Raw genomic sequence first — 18191 nt, forward strand, 5'->3', positions numbered from 1 at the left:
TGGAGTTTGAAATGATTTACTGCCCTGGGCAATATAAAGCAGAAGTTAAGATTGAAATGATTCTTGGTTATTAATGGGTGTTTAATTTTGAATACCCACATAGCGTAAGAACATACACTCGTTCCAAGTTCAGTTCTAATGGGACGGCCAATCTACTGCCTTTTTCAATGCCAACCCTGAAAAAAATCGAGGAAAAGGATAAGGAAGAAAGAATGATATGTCTTAACCCCCGACCCTCCGTCTCTGGAGAATATTTCAGTTTGTGCTCTTGTCCCGTCATTTGACAATGGATGACAAAGCAGGCGAGAAATGAAAATCTGCAAACAGAAAACACTCAGCAGAGCATTAGAATGACATGTTCATGCTTCTTTGTCCTTTTTTTCATGACGATTTTCATATGTTTTTACTCAGACGATCCGTTACTCCTTAATATTTCTTTTTCCATAGGCACGGAAACGTGGAAGTCTTTCAACTAAGCCTTGGAAAACAAGCAACCTGACGTCATTGAAACTATGAATTCTGTGACGAAGTTATCATTTATCGAAAGGGACAAATTTCCTAGAAACTTTCCTTTGAGATTCTCAAGACTTGCAAAGCTTTAGTTGGACCATCTATCTAGGTGCTGTAGATTTCAAGCTGCATTTATAGTTCTATTTTTCTCAGGGATGATATGTATAAGCCATTCGTTCTCTTGAGTAAAATGCTAGTGAGAATTTCCGTCAAATAATGTAATGTTTCATTCTCATGAGGATCAGATGCTATTTTATGAATGGCTCTTTCTTCCTGATGATGTTTTGGCATTGGCCCTTTTAGGAGGTAAAGGTTTCATGGCCCTCTCCCAATTGTTGGACCTTCGTTTCCTGTCTGATTGATGGGTCATAACTACAGTAGTCATTATTAAAATCGAAAATTGACAAAAACTAAGGACAATACAGAAAAGATACCTGCAGTTACAGTCTAACGAAAGTAAAGCAAAAACTTTCGCTTAAAAGTGGAAAAGGAAATATGCAAAACCAGGATCCTTTCGTTGAGAAATAATCGCCGCTAAGAAAAGCAAAAGGAAGTTATTTGCTAACAATAATTGTCAAACAGTTTACTTCTTTGGATTAGACATATGATACAGTCACGGGCATCTGTGAGGATCCAAAAATGCCTGCCTATTTTGGCTTGCTTAAAGTTATTCGTGATGGCGTCTGAAAGCAAGTCTCTGTTGCAAAAGGTTGAATATACAACAATTCAAGACTGTTTTTCGTGCAACAAAAAGTGCTTCACCTTCACAATTGTCATCGTAATAGCATCCCTCGGGTCATCATTGTAAACAATGGCTTCTAAAGGAGGTTTTGTGTTAACCAAAAGCAGGCCCCCCCCCCCCCCCCCCCCCCCCCCACCCCCCCCCCCCCCCCCCCCCCCCCCCCCCACCCCCCCCCCCCCCCCCCCCCCCCCCCCCCCCCCCGTTTCAGACTGTTTATATACTTTACAAGAGTCTCACTCTCAGACTTCCAATCATTATGATTAAAGTTGGTGTCTAATTTTTCTTCCTTTCGATGCTTTTAGTGCTTGTCATCAACGCGGAACGTATGAATATCAAAACCTACCAAAAAGGCTTCTCTTTCCTGTTTGTTGTCATTTTCCTCCTTTTAGAGGCAGGATAGTTGCCTTTTCATTGTTAAGCCTTATCTCTCTTTCTTACTATTCGTTTTTCGTGTGTTGTTTTTTTCTGCCCTGGGCAGGAAAGGGCATTAGATTGCCCTTCTCTTTGGCTTCTCCCGTGAAAACAACTAACCCCTTCTGGGATTGGCTCTCCTAGTTCAACATGCATCCAAATCAATCTCTTTTCTTTTTCTTCTTCTCTTCTGCTCAACTAAATCTTATCCTTAACATAAATTCTTTCATTGTCATGGTGATTTACTGTGCCTACATTTAACTGAGTGTTGCTTTTTTTCGTAGAAATTAAGCTACTGTATTATATATGCATAAAGAATATTCCATATTTACCCGTCATACAATTTTCTAAACTATGGTATCTGAAACGAAGGAATCATTCTTGAAAGCGAATGAGAATCTTACAATGCACGATTGAAAAGGAAGCTCTTCGAAATATTATAAAGATATATCGACGGCATTCTTTGTCAATGATTTGCATTTCACACCATAACGTCACTCATAGTAGCTTTAGAAACTAAAACTAGTGTCTTGAAATCTTAACAACTGGAGACTAAAAAATAAACTCCGGAGTGAAAATCCAGTTCTGGTTTCCGTCTTCATAATAGAGGAATCATTTTATCACTTTTAGTTACTAAATAAGAGTTCAGACAGACAAAGCCTAGCCGTAATAATATCTATGAAGCCTCGAGATATTAATGTGCATGGGCTTGAAAATACATATTTCCAATACCTTTGAAATCTCTTATTACCTTAAGACTTTCTAATTTTACAAGCCTTCAGGTTTCCGACTACTATTTCTATAACTTTTGTTACGTGGCAGCCATGGAACAAAAATAACTCTTATTATGTCTGTGAATAGTGTTAATGAGATTTTCCTGTTTTTTACTTACATTTAATTTTATTTTCAAAACATTACCTGGTGTCATTTATCTATAGTTGCCCCTGATTATGTATGGAACAAAGGGTAAGCAACTGATAAAGTTTCCTAGAGAGGAAGTGCCACCATCATGTATCATGTTACCTGAATTTGTTCTCATGTCTGTTTTTTACCCTTGAATTATTGTATGGAAACATTAGGATTAAACCAGGTAAGATTATCTTGTGAAAGATTTACTGTCAGGTGCCACATTTTACTAAGTTTAAAATGATTATGATAAATTCCATTCTTAATTCCAGTGGAAATTGATACCATTACGATTTATTGTGAACAGTGTCATTTGTGTTCTAATCTTACCAGAGCCCCTTTAACAGTCTAACTTCTTTTTTTACTGTAACAATTAAACTATTTTCACACATCCTCGTTTATAAAAATGAGAAAAACCCCTATAACTTTGAAATTAATGAGGCTGTTTAATTAATTCCACAGTGGGATTGATATAATTTACATGTACATAACTTAACATAACCGTTTTTTTCCCTTTTTTATTCTAACAGCACCATGACGTGGCAAAGGTTGTTGGTGGTAGCGTGGGTGCTGAGTGGCGTTTGTGGAGAAGTTAACTCACGTGACCCTCTTGTGGTGCAAACACTCAAAGGATCCGTGCGAGGAGTTACGCTGAACACTCCAACTGGCCGCCAAGTTGATGCCTGGTACAGTATTCCATATGCCCAGCCCCCAATTGGAGAGTTACGGTTTCGTCACCCAAGACCAATCGATCGCTGGCATGGCGTTAAGGACACCATAACACTTCCAAAATCTTGTATCCAACTCCCAGATACCTTCTTTGGTGATTTCCCAGGAGCCACCATGTGGAATCCCAATACAGAAATGAGTGAAGATTGTCTCTACCTCAACGTAGTCGTTCCAAAACCACGTCCACGTAATGCTGCCGTCATGGTTTGGATCTATGGAGGAGGGTTTTACTCAGGAACGTCCACTCTTGATGTCTATGACTACAAAACTTTGGCAGCTGAACAAAATGTCATCATTGTTGCTCCTCAGTATCGTGTAGCTTCACTTGGTTTCTTGTACATGATGGACTCAGGTGTTCCAGGCAATGCTGGGTTGTTTGATCAGTTGATGGCTTTGCAATGGGTGCATGACAACATCCGCTTTTTCGGTGGAAATCCCGACAACATTACTCTCTTTGGTGAATCAGCTGGAGCTGTAAGTGTCAGCATGCATTTGCTGTCGCCCTTATCGAGAAACCTTTTCAGCCAAGCCATCATGCAGTCAGGATCTGCTACAGCTCCATGGGCCATCATCAGCAAAGAAGAGAGCATCCTTCGTGGTCTGAGGTTAGCCGAAGCAGTTGGCTGTCCACATAATGCCAACAACCTAACCGGAGTGATCTACTGTCTTCGCCACACCAATGCCACAACCCTTGTCAGACATGAACCTTCGAATGGTATTTGTGATTTCCCTTTTGTACCAATCATAGATGGAGCCTTCCTGGATGAACTACCAATCAAATCACTGCGTAATAACAACTTCAAAAAAACAAATATTCTTGTGGGAAGTAATACTGAAGAGGGCTATTTCTTTATCATGTACTTCCTCCCTTCAATCTTCCGCCGAGAAGAGGATATCTATGTAACTCGACCAGAATTTGAAACATCCGTTGGTAAATTACACCCTTACTTCAACGATGTTGTCCGTCAAGCCATCATGTTTGAGTACACTAACTGGCTAAACCCTGATGATGGTGCTATGAACCGAGACGCCATTGACAAAATGGTTGGAGACTATCATTTCACCTGCAATGCTAATGAACTGGCTTACTACTATGCTCTGGCTGGGAACAATGTTTACTACTACTACTATCAACATCGCTCCTCACAACACCTGTGGCCTAAATGGATGGGAGTTTTACACGGTGATGAAATCGCTTTTGTCTTTGGAAACCCTCTGAACCCAGAGAAGCAGTACACACTCGAGGAACAAGACCTGTCACGCCGCATGATGACCTACTGGGCAAACTTTGCTAAGACAGGGTAAGTATCAGCAATGTCATTTGCCTAACTATAGCAGCGAAATATCAGATTTTTCAGGTTTGCATTATTACAATCAAATTTATTCTGTTACATTACTTTTAACCTTAAATCAGAAAAGTACAAGAGAAAAGGTTTTTAGTCAAGCTTTAAAGATCATTAGAAGTTATTTATGGTATATTTTCAGCCCATTTTTAGATGCTATTTGGAAAGTTTTTTTATCTTCATATTTTCATTGCTGACAACTTTCAGAAAAGCAGTTGAAGTGTAGGGACACTGAATATGTATACAATCTATACAATAGGACCCTTGTCAAAGCATAAAAAACCATCAGTTTATATTTTGCAAAACAAGGGGTGTTTGGAGCATTATATACGAATATACATACATGCATAGACACACACGCACATAGACACATACATAATACGCACATACACTCACGCACCAGCTGCATCTCAAGCATTAGCCATAGGTAGACTTTTCGATTAGTATATTATGATATTTTACTTTGAAGGCAAGTATACATCATTTGTTCATATATTCTGCTCCATTACTGTAGAAGCAAATAATCATTATTAATATTTTTTCCCTCAACTATCAGATGTGGAGTGTTAAATATTGGCTAGAATGATGGTTCAGTAACTTACTGTTAGAAATTTTCCTGAACATCCTCCTTTCTCTTTTTCCCATAATCTCTACTGTGTCCCGTGTTCCTCTTCTCTCAGAACTATAGTTTCGAGTTGACGTTGGTAGCAAAGGGCTGATTACCACAAGTAGCTGAATCAAGTATTAGAAAGAATTAAAAGTTTTCACAGATTAGTGGGAATACTTACACCAACTAAGGGTACAACCTTATCAACATGCATGCTGCCAGGTCAGGGTTTCTACACTCAAACAAGTCTTGACATGGAAAATCAAGGACAAAGGTTAACGAGCGTATATTAAACAAACAGCTCCAAGATGTTTATGGATCTTGGGAGCTGTGTGTTGAATATACACCCGAGAGTAGTATTAAGAGACAGACCTAAACTGTGAGGCTTATACCCTTTCTCTTCATTTATTGAGAGCCTTGTCTTGTATGGTGTCAGATCGTAAAACCATGATTGATTAGAAGACACATTTTTGGAAGACATATTTTGTGGTCGTGGGAGTTAGGAGCATGTTGGGAGCTTAGTCATTTGTTTGATCTCAATAGTAAATAAAAAGCTGACTGCCTCAACTTATCGCTATTGTTGGATAAACAGATCCCCTTGATGTGGTATATATTGAAGTATCCTATAAAGAGATTTAAAAAATGGGTGAAAAAGAAGCTAAGGCTTGGGGTAAGAGCGAGGTAATTTGTTAATTAAAAGGCAGCAAGATTTTAGAGCCAGAACTGACAGAGAAAGGAGATTCGTAATGTGCGCAACTAGTTATAGGCAATTTATATTATAGGAAGTAGAACACTCATTTTCAATATAAAAGCCTGAGAAAACAATGCGAGAGATCATAAAATGGGTTAGTGGAAGCATTACAGGATGACAGTTTTAGAGAGATTAGGGGGCAAGAACCAAATGTTAAGAAAATTGATGGAAATAGAGGTAAGTCTACAGTTATCTAAGAGTTGTGCTTAGAGCCATAATATTCTCACCATTGGTGGTGTTAAAGCTTTCCTCATGGTTAGTGCTAGGCACTAAGGACTTTTCATCAAGCATGTAAAATATAGGAAATATGACGTGGTATTTCTAGTATTGTCACATGGGAAAGGAAAATAAGAATACATAGAAAATATACCAGAATAATTATTTTGAGTATGGGAACAGACATCCTCAAATCTGTTTGATACAGTGCACCTTTGCATGATTCTAAATTCAACAAATCTTCAAAATACTCGATAATCCTGTACAAGAGTGTATACTTCTTAGACATTGTTTCCCAATTTACATATCTTTTTTTATTCAGAGTTGCATTTGCTCGTTGACCTTTCTGCAGTTACTTTTTTCCAGTAAATCTTTTTTCCAACCTAAATTTCTTGTTCTTATGCACCGGGAATACTTATCAGGTACCAACTTGTTTCCCCTTTTACTAACCTTCCTCTTCTACCTCATACCATATATCTCTCTCTCTTCATCTTTTCTAACTTTTCATGCTTGATTGATAATTCTGAGAAACACCCATCATCTCACCCTGATTTGTACCTCTTTTGCCAAGCCACTGTCTCTTGAGTCCTCCCTGACATAATCCATATACCACTGCTTAAGCTTCCCTCTTCCAATACTTTTCCACACTTTTGTCGTCATCACTCTCTGTCAGTATATTTCTCGTCTTCTCTGATGCCATAATCATAAAACTCCAGTCTCCTTTGCTGTACGTTTTCAGATGCAACTCACCCTTTTGTTACTTACCTCATTTTCTGTTCCATATCCAGAGCCAGTTTCTCCATACGTCTGGTTTAGCAGTTTTTACCTCATCCACTTGCAGCCTTTTCTCCAGAAGTTTGTTTCAAACATTGATGTGCCCACTCCATCGTCACTCGGCCACAGATGGTTTATATATATCCACTTTAATATTTAGAGTGATTCTTTGGTCACAGAGAATACCATGTGCCATCTTGCAATGTTAAACCCTGGCTATACTATCTGTGGTAGTTCTGCATTTAGCTCATCATTCTAAATATTCGTATGTCTTCCCTCTTCAATCTCTCTCTCTGTATACTTAATCTTTGTCTTCAGATTATGCATGTATGCTCTGCAATATACCTTGTTCAGTTATGCAATAAACTTACAAATCTTTGAATCATTGTTAGTAGGTCTAGCACACTGGACCCTCAACCAAGATAGTTCTATTGACAGTGTTTCTTTAACTATGAGAAACTCACTTAAAATTTTAGTTCTCATCCTTGCTTGCAAACTCTTTTGAGAGAAAAAACCAGTCTGTCTCTTCTTCATTTGTTCAAAAAGCTGGTATACTTACGAAGTTTTTAAAGACTTTTTGAGACTTCTTTCTCATGGTGATGTTTTAACTTTTTTTTTCATTCACCATGTACTGAATAATGCTCCCATGTCTGGTCTTCAGCAGCTGACCTCCATCTCAAATTGTCGGACGCCGTTGTTCAGTTACCTCATTGTGCATACTATATAAGCTTTTTTAACAATATTGATCAACCTTTGTATTCAGGTTTTCACATTATCTCATCTATTTTACTTTGCGCTGTATCTTACTTTTTAATGTTGGTTCTCTTTGCAAGTTTATTCTTTACTTCCTCAATTCTTGTTCTGTATTTTGATGCTGTCCCTAATGGGACCCTTATGCTCGTAGCATTTTAGTGTTTGATATATGGTTGCAGCTTGTAATGACGATAATAACATCATGCATTTTACAATCCCATTATGGTACAGTGCATAACATGTAACCTTGTTGCAGGAACCCAAGTGAAGGCACCAACAATGCGTGGACTGAGACATTCTGGCCGGTGCACACAGCGCTGGGAAGGGAATACCTGACTCTCTCCATCAACAGCACTGCCATCGGAAGAGGACCGCGGCTCAAAAAATGCGCTTTCTGGAAAAAATTTGCACCAAAGCTTTTGCATTTGACAGGTAAGGTACTGAAAGAAGAAAGGAGAGACTTGGAGTCTTTTGTGATAGTCTTAAATCTAATGGAGTAGAAAGATCATTGTTTCTTAGGGAAGAGAAGTTTTCCGATCACCCTTAGTGAGTCTGACGAGCATTTTATGGAGACCAGTCTTAATACACTACCATTCGATTACTCCGTTTTTCAAAGGATTTTTGGGAACATTTCCTTAAAGGCTGAATAACCGAATTAATAGGAAGAAAGACTTTCCAACAGCAATATCATGAATAACACCCAAAATTACAATTGCCAGCAAATAGAAAATAAATAAATAAATAAATAAATAAACCATCCATTTCAGTGTACCTGATTCGGGATATGGTCCCTTGTGCATCGCGCAGTACTCTCCTTTTCACATTCTCATTTGTATATTAAAACAAAGAACTTTGTAGCAGACCAAAGATTTTTCCTAATTATTAGTATCTTTCTATATTCCACGATTATAGCCAGACGTTTCTTTTCTTGAAAAAAAATGCTACGGTCTCCAGTGGCCCCTAGCTGCAACATCTTTCATTCCTATTACTGTACTTCCTTTCATCTCTCTCTTCCATCTTACTTTCCACCCTCTCCTAACAGGTGATTCATAGTGGAACTGCGAGACTTCCCTCCTCTTATGCCTTTCAAACCTTTACTCTTAATTTCCTTTCAGCGCTTAGCGACCTCACAGTTCCCAGCAATGGGCCTTCGCCTAAATTCTATATATTCTATTCTATTCCAGTCTAACCACTTAGGTATGAATCAAATAACTTCTGTACAAGGGTTATAATGGTGGTATAAGGGACATGGGTCTATAATCTAACCTAGAACAGAGAACCTTCACGATCTACTATCAACCCTGTTCGTATACTAGAGCACAAACGTCCATATTAGTCACTTGCTTTGCGCAGTGCCAGTTTTATTACCCCTCAGTACTTTCAGAAACCTTTTTGGAGTTACAGTCAGCGACAGTGAAACTCCCACATGCAAAGAAATGGGGTTTTATCTGAAAAAAAGAGGTTCAGTGTTTCCGGAGATAAAGGTTTTTTTTTCTTTCTCTCTGAGAACATAACTTTTCATTTAACCTTCAAATAATGGAAAATATATTCCCCTGAGCTTCTTTAGTGCGCTTCTGTTAAGTTATATAAGATGGTGTTGAATCTGTTACCATGAACCAGTTCCAGCATGAAATTCCTGAGAATCTGGATACTACAGAAGGGCCTAACCGATTTTGGGAGGCAACATAGAAGAAACTACAACAGAGACAGAGCGCGATCCCACCTCATGATGACAGTTTGACCAACAGACTTAATATAGTAAAATCTCTAGATTTTCATATTGCAAAGCAGAATTTGAACAAAGTTCTGTTAATTGCAAATCTTGAGTAAGAGAATCTATAAATAAAGGATGCTCGGAAATGTGAAGATCATTGCATTTTGAATACGATACTCACAGGAGTTCGGGCTTTCACGAGCTGGAAACAATGCAGAGAAAAGATTGTGGCTCATCATAGTGTTTCCTTTAAAAAACAATATAATGCTGAATCATTTTTATAGTTCAATAGTCTATGAACGCTTTCATTGTATAACTTTGTTAGTTTACGAGTCTCCGAAAAAAGTACTTCCTCAAGTAACCTTCCGAAACCCAAGGGACAGAAATGGAGATGAGTCAGGACGCCTTCGCAGCCTACTCCACCTCGGCCGGAATGAGATAGGCATCTGTTAGCTGGCTTCTTGTTTGCGAGAAATGGCAATGAACTCGCGAAAAAGAAGGAAGCCTCCAGTCTCTCATGGAATCGTGATTTTCATCAAGTGAAAACCTCATGAGGCCGACGAAAGAGAAATTCATATTCTTCCCGAACTCCCCCGCCGAAAAATACTGCACAAAGGCTCTCTTCCTTTGGCCTCCACTAAGTGAAGAAAAACAAAGAGGAAAAAGGAAAACGCATTATCAAAGCTTCAAAAGCCGCCTCGGATTTCTATTTTCCTGCCACCCTCTTTCTCTTTCAAATGAGTTCTCTTTCGTTTCTTCTCGATCGAAATGAAGCCGCTCATAAGTGTTCGGAAGGCTCAGACTCGGGGCAAAAACTTTAGCACCTGGGAAACTGTTTTCCTTCTTTAACGTTTGACCTTTCGTCTCAGTTCGAATCGCTGGTCGGAATTTTGTGAGATCGAAGAACTATTTTATGTAAGGAAATAGAAATCCTTGCGTGTATACGTACCTGCAAATGAAAATATAATGATCGGAAAACGATACAGTGGTATACATCTAACTTCTACAATTTACTCATACATACATACTTATTATTACTTATATATATATATATATATATATATATATAGATATATAATAATTATAAGTATGTAATATATATGTGTGTGTGATTTGTTATATTTGGTTGATAAGTGCACTGAAATTGTATTAGATTATTGACTGAATACTACACCTATGGCACTTAAAGTGTCAATAGGTGTCTAGATGGCTAACTATACTCTGTTTTTTTCCATTTGTCCATCCGCCTGTGGTGTTTGGGCATGGTAACACAGCGTCCAGGGCTTTAAATAATATCCTATTTCGAATATTAACGGTATAATTCGCATACAGTAAATTAATAAAACACTTTTCAGTTGCAATTGTACACCAAGATATCCTTGTATTTACCTAAACCTGACACATAGCGTAACTATTTAAGGCCCGGGACGCAGTGTTACGATGCGCGACCACCACAGGCGGATGGACAGATGGAAAAAAACAGAGTATAGTTGTCAGTATCGCCTGTGAATATATTCCATTGCGATGCACAAGGGCTGTTTCAGTAGATCAGCTGTTGTTAGTGAGTTTATAGTTGAGAAATAAGAACATTTAAACCATTCTGGCAATGCTATTTGGAATTAACTTTTAATGCATTGGATAGTCTTTCTCAAATAAATCTGACTTGCAACTGACACTTCATAAATGCTGCAGGGGAACGAAAGGGTGATTATTTCGAGCCTCTGCTCCGTCTTATCTATTTTTTTTAAAGATCAGATAAGGAAAAGTTGAACGTAAACGTGATCATGGCCTTTCATTCAATAGGATAATCACAGGTATCATTCTCATGGATTTCCCTTTCAGGAGAGTATATCGATTTTCGATTGCTCGCATTTCAGTGAAGCCAGGAGAAAATATGCAGGGAGATTACAATACAATACTTACTCAAAGATAACACCTGCATGCGCTATGAACACAAAGAAAAATAGCTTACGTGCATGAGAGAGAGAGAGAGAGAGAGAGAGAGAGAGAAGAGAGACTTGGGATGTAAGTGCTAATTGGTATGTACTAAGTGGATGTTTAGGCACGTTCAATTCTTCTAGGTGAGTTTAAATCCAGTTTTATTTATCCTTTTCATTAAGAGGCTTCATTTGTTTTTTTGCGCAATTGACCATGTACTAAGGTTGTCTTTCTACCCGCTCTCATTTTAGCATTCCACTGAGTTCTCCCTTCTTCTGTGATAAAAACGAGCAATGAATGAAAAAATATAATTCAGATAATTCAATAATGAATGATGAATTAGATCTGGATCTGTATCTACTGGATTGTGGTGTAGACTTATCATTTTAGAGGACTGTATTTCAGCATTGAAACGTATTTGTCTGGAGGTTAGGTCTGTGAACAGCTATGGAGGCAAATAATCCCTCTTACGTCAAAATAAAAGGCTTAATATTTATGCCGATGTCCCGTCATCTCTTGAAAAATGTCCCACCCGTGATATTTTCTGTTCATATTAAAGTATTTCCGAATGTAAATTATCTTAAGGGACTGATTTTGACGCTGAACCGTCAAGCATTTGACGGACTCCAGAAATGTCTAGACTTTTGAATTTGAACTTTTCATGATGTATTTCCACAGAAAGCGATGATGTCTAGGAATTTCATTAACATGTTGTATTTTGAAAGATATTCTTCCAGTCTATTGGGCAATAATATCTAGCAATGTCCTTAGATTTTGGCATTGTGAGAAATATCTTACTAGCTGCTGTAGGTATTCTATTCTTCTCCATGTAGTTACAGTACTTCGTAAATTATCTAAAATATCTAAGCTCAAGGTTGCCAGTCGTGCCAGGGTCTCCGAATGATAAGGTTAGAGTGGAAATGAGCCACAATTTTACATGGTAATACAGTGCAAAGAAAAAATATGGCAGCTCGACTGACTGCAGTCAGGACTTCTTACAGGAACGATGAAACGCTTTGATATTTAGAACTGAAGGGCTGGTTAGCAAGGTGTTCTAATGACAGGAAGTCAATGAAGTCATCTATTAACTGCTTTGAAGTCATGATATAGTTATGGACTTATCCGAATGACAGAAGCCTGCCATCAGTTATTAGATATGTCAGTGAGAAGCTGAAATACGAAATGAAAATAATGCTAGGTTCAGTTCTTTTGCTTTGGCCCCCCTCATCTGTCAGTATCATAGATTCATTCAAGTCCCAAGATTTAAAGTGAGCACAGCTTGTCAGTAATTTAGATTATAGGATTTTGGATGTACACGATAGTCTCATTACTACAGTTAGGCCAGTAATTTGCACCGTTATCTGGTCCTCCAAATTAGTTTTCCTTTCCTTTGCTAAGTTATGTGACATGACATTATTCTCTGGTATCCATAGTTTGAAGTCATTTATCTTAGACAGCGCATTTATGGAGTATTTTAGAATAAAGTTTCTAACAGCCTCATGTCTATCACGCTCAGCCCAGATGTACAGTAGTCTAATCACACCCAGATATATTGTTTAAAATCCAGTAGTGAGACAACCATTTCACTAAAGAGTAAGGAATCACACGATTTGGAATTGTTATCAGATGCCTCCAACTTCTCTAACCGCCCCCCCCCCCCTCTTGTTTTTTTATTAGTTTGATTTACCTGCCGTTACGTTCGCAGTTCTCCCACATCCACGTAGGGCTTAGAGGGTGCTAGGCTCAGGGGGATTTCTAGAATGACGTGTTTGGAGTTGTGGAATGAAAGGTCACTCACTTTGGCAGCGGTAAGCGGATTGCGAGACGAAGTGTTTGTGGAGGCCTAAATGTGCTTACTGAAGTCTTTCCGAGGGCTCTGTGTTTTTGTACGTAAATCTTAAAGATGAGCAGTGGTAGCCAGGGGGGAACCATTCTCTCTCTCTTGTTTTTCTTTAACTTGTGCATGTCTCTCCCTTTATAAAATTTATGTCCCATTCTAACTTAAAGTGCAGGTTCGCATGTGTATGCCTTTGTGTTCATAAGCGTAGAAGTATTGTTTTACGTGTCATAAAAAAATAATCTTTGCAAAGCAGTATGACCAGTTCTACTTCCGTACACTAGTGTGTATCCCTCATGATACAGTTTTGGAAAACTTAAGGTACTTTACACAGGTAGTGAAACAAGTGACATTTTTTGTAGAGAGGGCATTTTGACAGAAATAGAATCCATTTTCCAGAGATAGTTACATAACTGACACTCATTTTTTTGCATAGACATTATAAGCTCTTCATAAAGCTCTTTCATGGAAATGTATTTGCTGTTGTTGAAGAGCTGATTCCAAACCAACAATTTAACCTTGGATAGTTTTTGAAAATGCATGTTTTTGTGGTTATGTACTTATTAGGCATTAAAAATATAACCTGTTCTGTCTTAAGATTTAGTATATTGGTAACACTGAGTGTGGTCAAAGCCAGAGAGAAAAACGCACAGAAATGATGCTCCGAAACTCTCAAATGTAGGATGATGATGATGATGATGATGATGATGAGATGATAATGACGATGATGAACGATGACAAAAGCTAAGAAAAAAGTCAGGTGTGTGTGTGTTTTATTTTTTTTTTCAATGAATCTTAATACCATTTTTGCAACTGAATAATACTTGCCCTCTTCTCCCCTCGGTATTTAATGGCAATTGCCGGCTGCGACACAAAATAACATCTGGTAAGTAACAATCGCCTCTTGGCTTCTTGCTCGTCTCGCTGCTGCCCATTACCTCACCTCAGAGAAAGCTTGAAGGGACGGCCTCAGAATGCCCCGGCTGCTGTTGCCATATTCTGACTGATTACTTTAAGCAAAGACGCTCTCGCCCCCCCCACACGTCTCGCTCGAGCAGATCTAATAATAATTTCATTAGTGATGAACATTATTATTATTATTATTATTATTGGTTTTTTTATCATCATTGTTATTATTATTAATATTTATTTATTTATTTATTTATTTATTTATTTATTTATTTATTATTACTACGTGTTAAAGAATTAAAGACAGAAATAGTTTTACTCCTTTTTCGTGTAGTGGTGATAATAGTAGTACTGTTATTAATAGGAAGATGTTGCAAAAACATTGCAGCAATAATATAGTATTATTATTATTATTATTATTATTATTATTATTCATTATTATTATTATTATTTTATTATTATTATTATTATTATTGATTATTATTATTATTAATATTGAAGTATTTGCAGTTGTACTACGTGTGTACACCAAAAAATAGGGTATTAGTATCTATAGTTGTAGATATAGTAATAGTAGTAGCAATAGTTTACAGGTAATAGTAGAATTTATAGTAGTGGTAATAATCATACATTTTAGTGATACTGACGGTTATTATTATTATTATTACTATTATTATTATTATTATTATTATTATTATTATTATTATTATTATTATTATTATCTAGCGCAAAGGAAAGGCTGCTACTTATGCTGTGATCTAAATACTGCTTATTCCACTGCCTGCAAAAGAGCTGCATTTGTTGAATAGAATTACACGCATAGGCAAATATACACTTAGGTATTATGTTTACATAAATAACAAAAGCACACTACGCACGAACACACACCCACTCTATATATATATATATATATATATATATATATATATATATATATATATATATATATATATATATATGTATGTATGTATGTATGTATATATATATGTATATATATATATATATATATATATATATATACATATATTTATATACATACATACATACCTATATATATATAATATATATATATATATTATATCTATATATAATATATTATATATATAATAAGAAAAATTAGGTCTATGCACGAGAACACTCGTCATTGATCCTTCACATTTATGTTCATTGGCGATGACACATAATCTCTGCCTCTCTTAGAACATATGGTAGTAGATTAATTCCTTGCTCTTGCTTTTCTGAAAACAGACAGCTCTTCTATCTGTCCATCTGTCTATCAGTCTAACTGACTACTTATCTGTCTATCTTATATAAGTTGCTAGTGTTCAGTGAACAAGAAATAAACACATATCGTTGCCCGGAAAAGAGACCTGCGCTCTTCCACTGTCTGTCCGTCAGTCTGCCCCTGTCTTTCCTCTCCTGTCCATCTTCCTTCGCATCTGTCTGTCCTCCCCTCCCGTCACACTGAGCGGCACTGCTTTTCACCCCTAGCTTCCGGTGTTCACACTAGACGAGAATCATCGCCTTTCTTTCGCCTGCCGAAACGCATACTACAATATGTCGACGTCGCCGACGCCAGGCTCCCTGGCTAGATCGGGGCAGGTGCCGATTTCTGTGCGTTGTGTCATCGCCTTCTGCCATCTGGCGTTGCTCAGTCCTCACCGGCCTTCACCCACACTCACTCTCATCTTGCATGACGTCTCATCAACACGCTGATCATGGATATGTTTTGCCTATGTTGTTGCATACTGAATAATTCTGTTGACTGTTCGAGTATACCTGTGTGCAGTAGGAGTTTCGTAAGGAGCCCGTCTGACTTGCCTCCCCTCCCCTCACCCCCCACCTCGTGCAAAGTGACCCCGTGTTAAGGAACCCCAGCTGTGCCGAGCCTCTCCGCTCAAGGTAGGCTTGACAAATATGTAGCTGAGTGAGTCATTCTTCGGCTCTGCAGCACTTTTGGCTTTTCCAGAGTATCTGTTTCACAAACTGAGTTCATTCTCATCTAAAAGGCCGCACTCCTTTCATTATAGTCCTCCTTCGAATTTCACTCACTGTTCTTGCGACCCTGATAACATCATGACCTCATGAAGACACATTTCTTGCAGTCTTCCTCATGTTTCTTTGATTGCAGTCAGTCCTAGAATCTTTCGACGAATTTTACCATGTTAATTTATTCAAAGAAATGTCTCGTGCTTTTTTTAAAACATTAAGCTGTGTAATCTAACCAGGGTTGGGCTCAGTGAAAAAAACAATAATTCCACCTAAATTCATAATCTAACTTATGAATCATAGATGAACCCTCTGTAAGGCAGAGCTTCCAAATAATTGACCGTTTCCTACACCATCAAATCTTCCAATGATTGTTGGGAATAAGTCATTTCATGAACTCTCATGCCAGGTAATGTCTGAATTGCGTGTCATCCTATAAACTAAAGTTGTCTCAGATTGATATGAAGTTTAACCCAAATTTAATTGAAAATTAAATATTTGTTTATACTTTTCAACTCAAACAGATTCTCAGAACTGATAGCTCTCTGTTCTTTTCTTGTACATTCTCCCATCCAAAGATCTTATCAACTTAGTGTCTCTTGAATGAAAGACGTAAAATTGAGGGTACACGTCTAGTTTGGGTTCTCCTTACGTGAGTACCTAATCATATTTTTTGCGTTTTCGAAGTTTCAGTTTCATGGCAATGGCCCATCTGTCACTCACTTTTCCATTTTTACGTAAGTTCATCGTTACTCCCCTCTACGTTAAAAATTCTGTTCTCAAATGTAACTAGGGCCAGATTAATCCTCTCTGTCTCCAGAACACTAGTTCTCGTCCAGTAAGGTTCTCAAGAGACCCACAGCCTTACAAATCAGCTTTCTTAATCATGGCTACCTTCTTACTGTAATCTGACAGCTTAGATTGCAAGATGGGTCTCATAAGAATTGAATGTACACGAGAACCCCCTATTCCGGCTGTCTGCTGCAGCTCTTAATGCTGGTAACTGCAAAGAAAGAAGTTGAAAATTGGTCATCACGTGGCTGGTAGAGGGGATCATAACGATGTGAAGAAAAGGAGTCAAGGTGCTGATTTCTGGGAAAATGTTGGGCTATGTGTTGCTGTAAGTCCTCTGAATAACTTGCTCAGGGACACTGCCAGACACGAGATTCAAATGACGATAAGGCTTTGACTGTGGTCGCATTGTCTTGCGCCATATGTGTCCTTGCACGAAGACTATTCTGGATCCACCATAATCAGGGAAACATAGAACTGAAATTTCTAGGTAGGCTCTGGAACCTTAGGTCTAGGTGCCTAGTAATTAATATTAACCCAAAGTTCTCTCTAAAACTGGTTACTGGTTAAATTGTTATTGTTAAAACCTTTATTTTGAAGGAGAAGATAGATTGGTTCTGCCCGCCAGACATCCCCAGTGCATGCCAGATGCACGGTAATGAAAGTGAGGTCAGACCAGTCATATGACTGATTTGTTCACCCACTTTCATCGACTCTTAAAGGTGTCAAGGCTGAGGCAGCTGCCAAAATATATACATAGATTTCCTCTTTTTTTTTTGGTTTTTATGAATTCCTACCTGCATTTTTTAATACATATATATTTTTTAGATTTTTAGTCATGTCAAATATAACCGATGAAATCTTTCATGACATTTAACGACATTTTTTCTTAAGTGAAACAAACATTCGCTCAATTTCTATGATGCGCCGATATCAAGCTGATTGGGTTTCCAATACTGGCGAAGAAAATCGTTCGAGAACTACTTTTGCAACAAAATATTTGGGCCCAATGTAAACAAGTTTCCCAGGCGAATTGGATCGCATGAACATACTACAATGTTTCTGGATTGAAAGGTTTTAGCAGGTGTTGTTAACAATATATATATATATATATATATATATATATTAATTATATAATATATATATATATAGATATATATATACATATATAGTGTGTGTGTGTGGGTTTGTGTGTGCGCACGTACATGTGTGTGTTGTTTATGTGAATAACGAATGTATGTATATATGTATGAAGCTCGTCTTTGGTAAG

General features: G+C 37.7%; 1 protein-coding gene across 8 annotated transcripts in view; it reads left to right on the forward strand.

Moving 5' to 3' along the window:
• LOC135219412 (acetylcholinesterase-like) overlaps positions 1–18191 on the forward strand; it is a 370347-nt gene that overhangs the window by 327661 nt on the left and 24495 nt on the right. For all 8 annotated transcript variants that reach the window (XM_064256171.1, XM_064256174.1, XM_064256173.1 and 5 more), the window contains 2 exons: positions 3100–4599; positions 7999–8174. In XM_064256171.1, the coding sequence (XP_064112241.1) occupies positions 3100–4599; positions 7999–8174 (1676 nt within the window). The remainder of the gene's footprint in view (positions 1–3099; positions 4600–7998; positions 8175–18191) is intronic.

The sequence above is a fragment of the Macrobrachium nipponense genome, chromosome 1, assembly GCF_015104395.2.
Source record: "Macrobrachium nipponense isolate FS-2020 chromosome 1, ASM1510439v2, whole genome shotgun sequence".
NCBI classification, from domain to species: Eukaryota; Metazoa; Arthropoda; class Malacostraca; order Decapoda; family Palaemonidae; genus Macrobrachium; species Macrobrachium nipponense.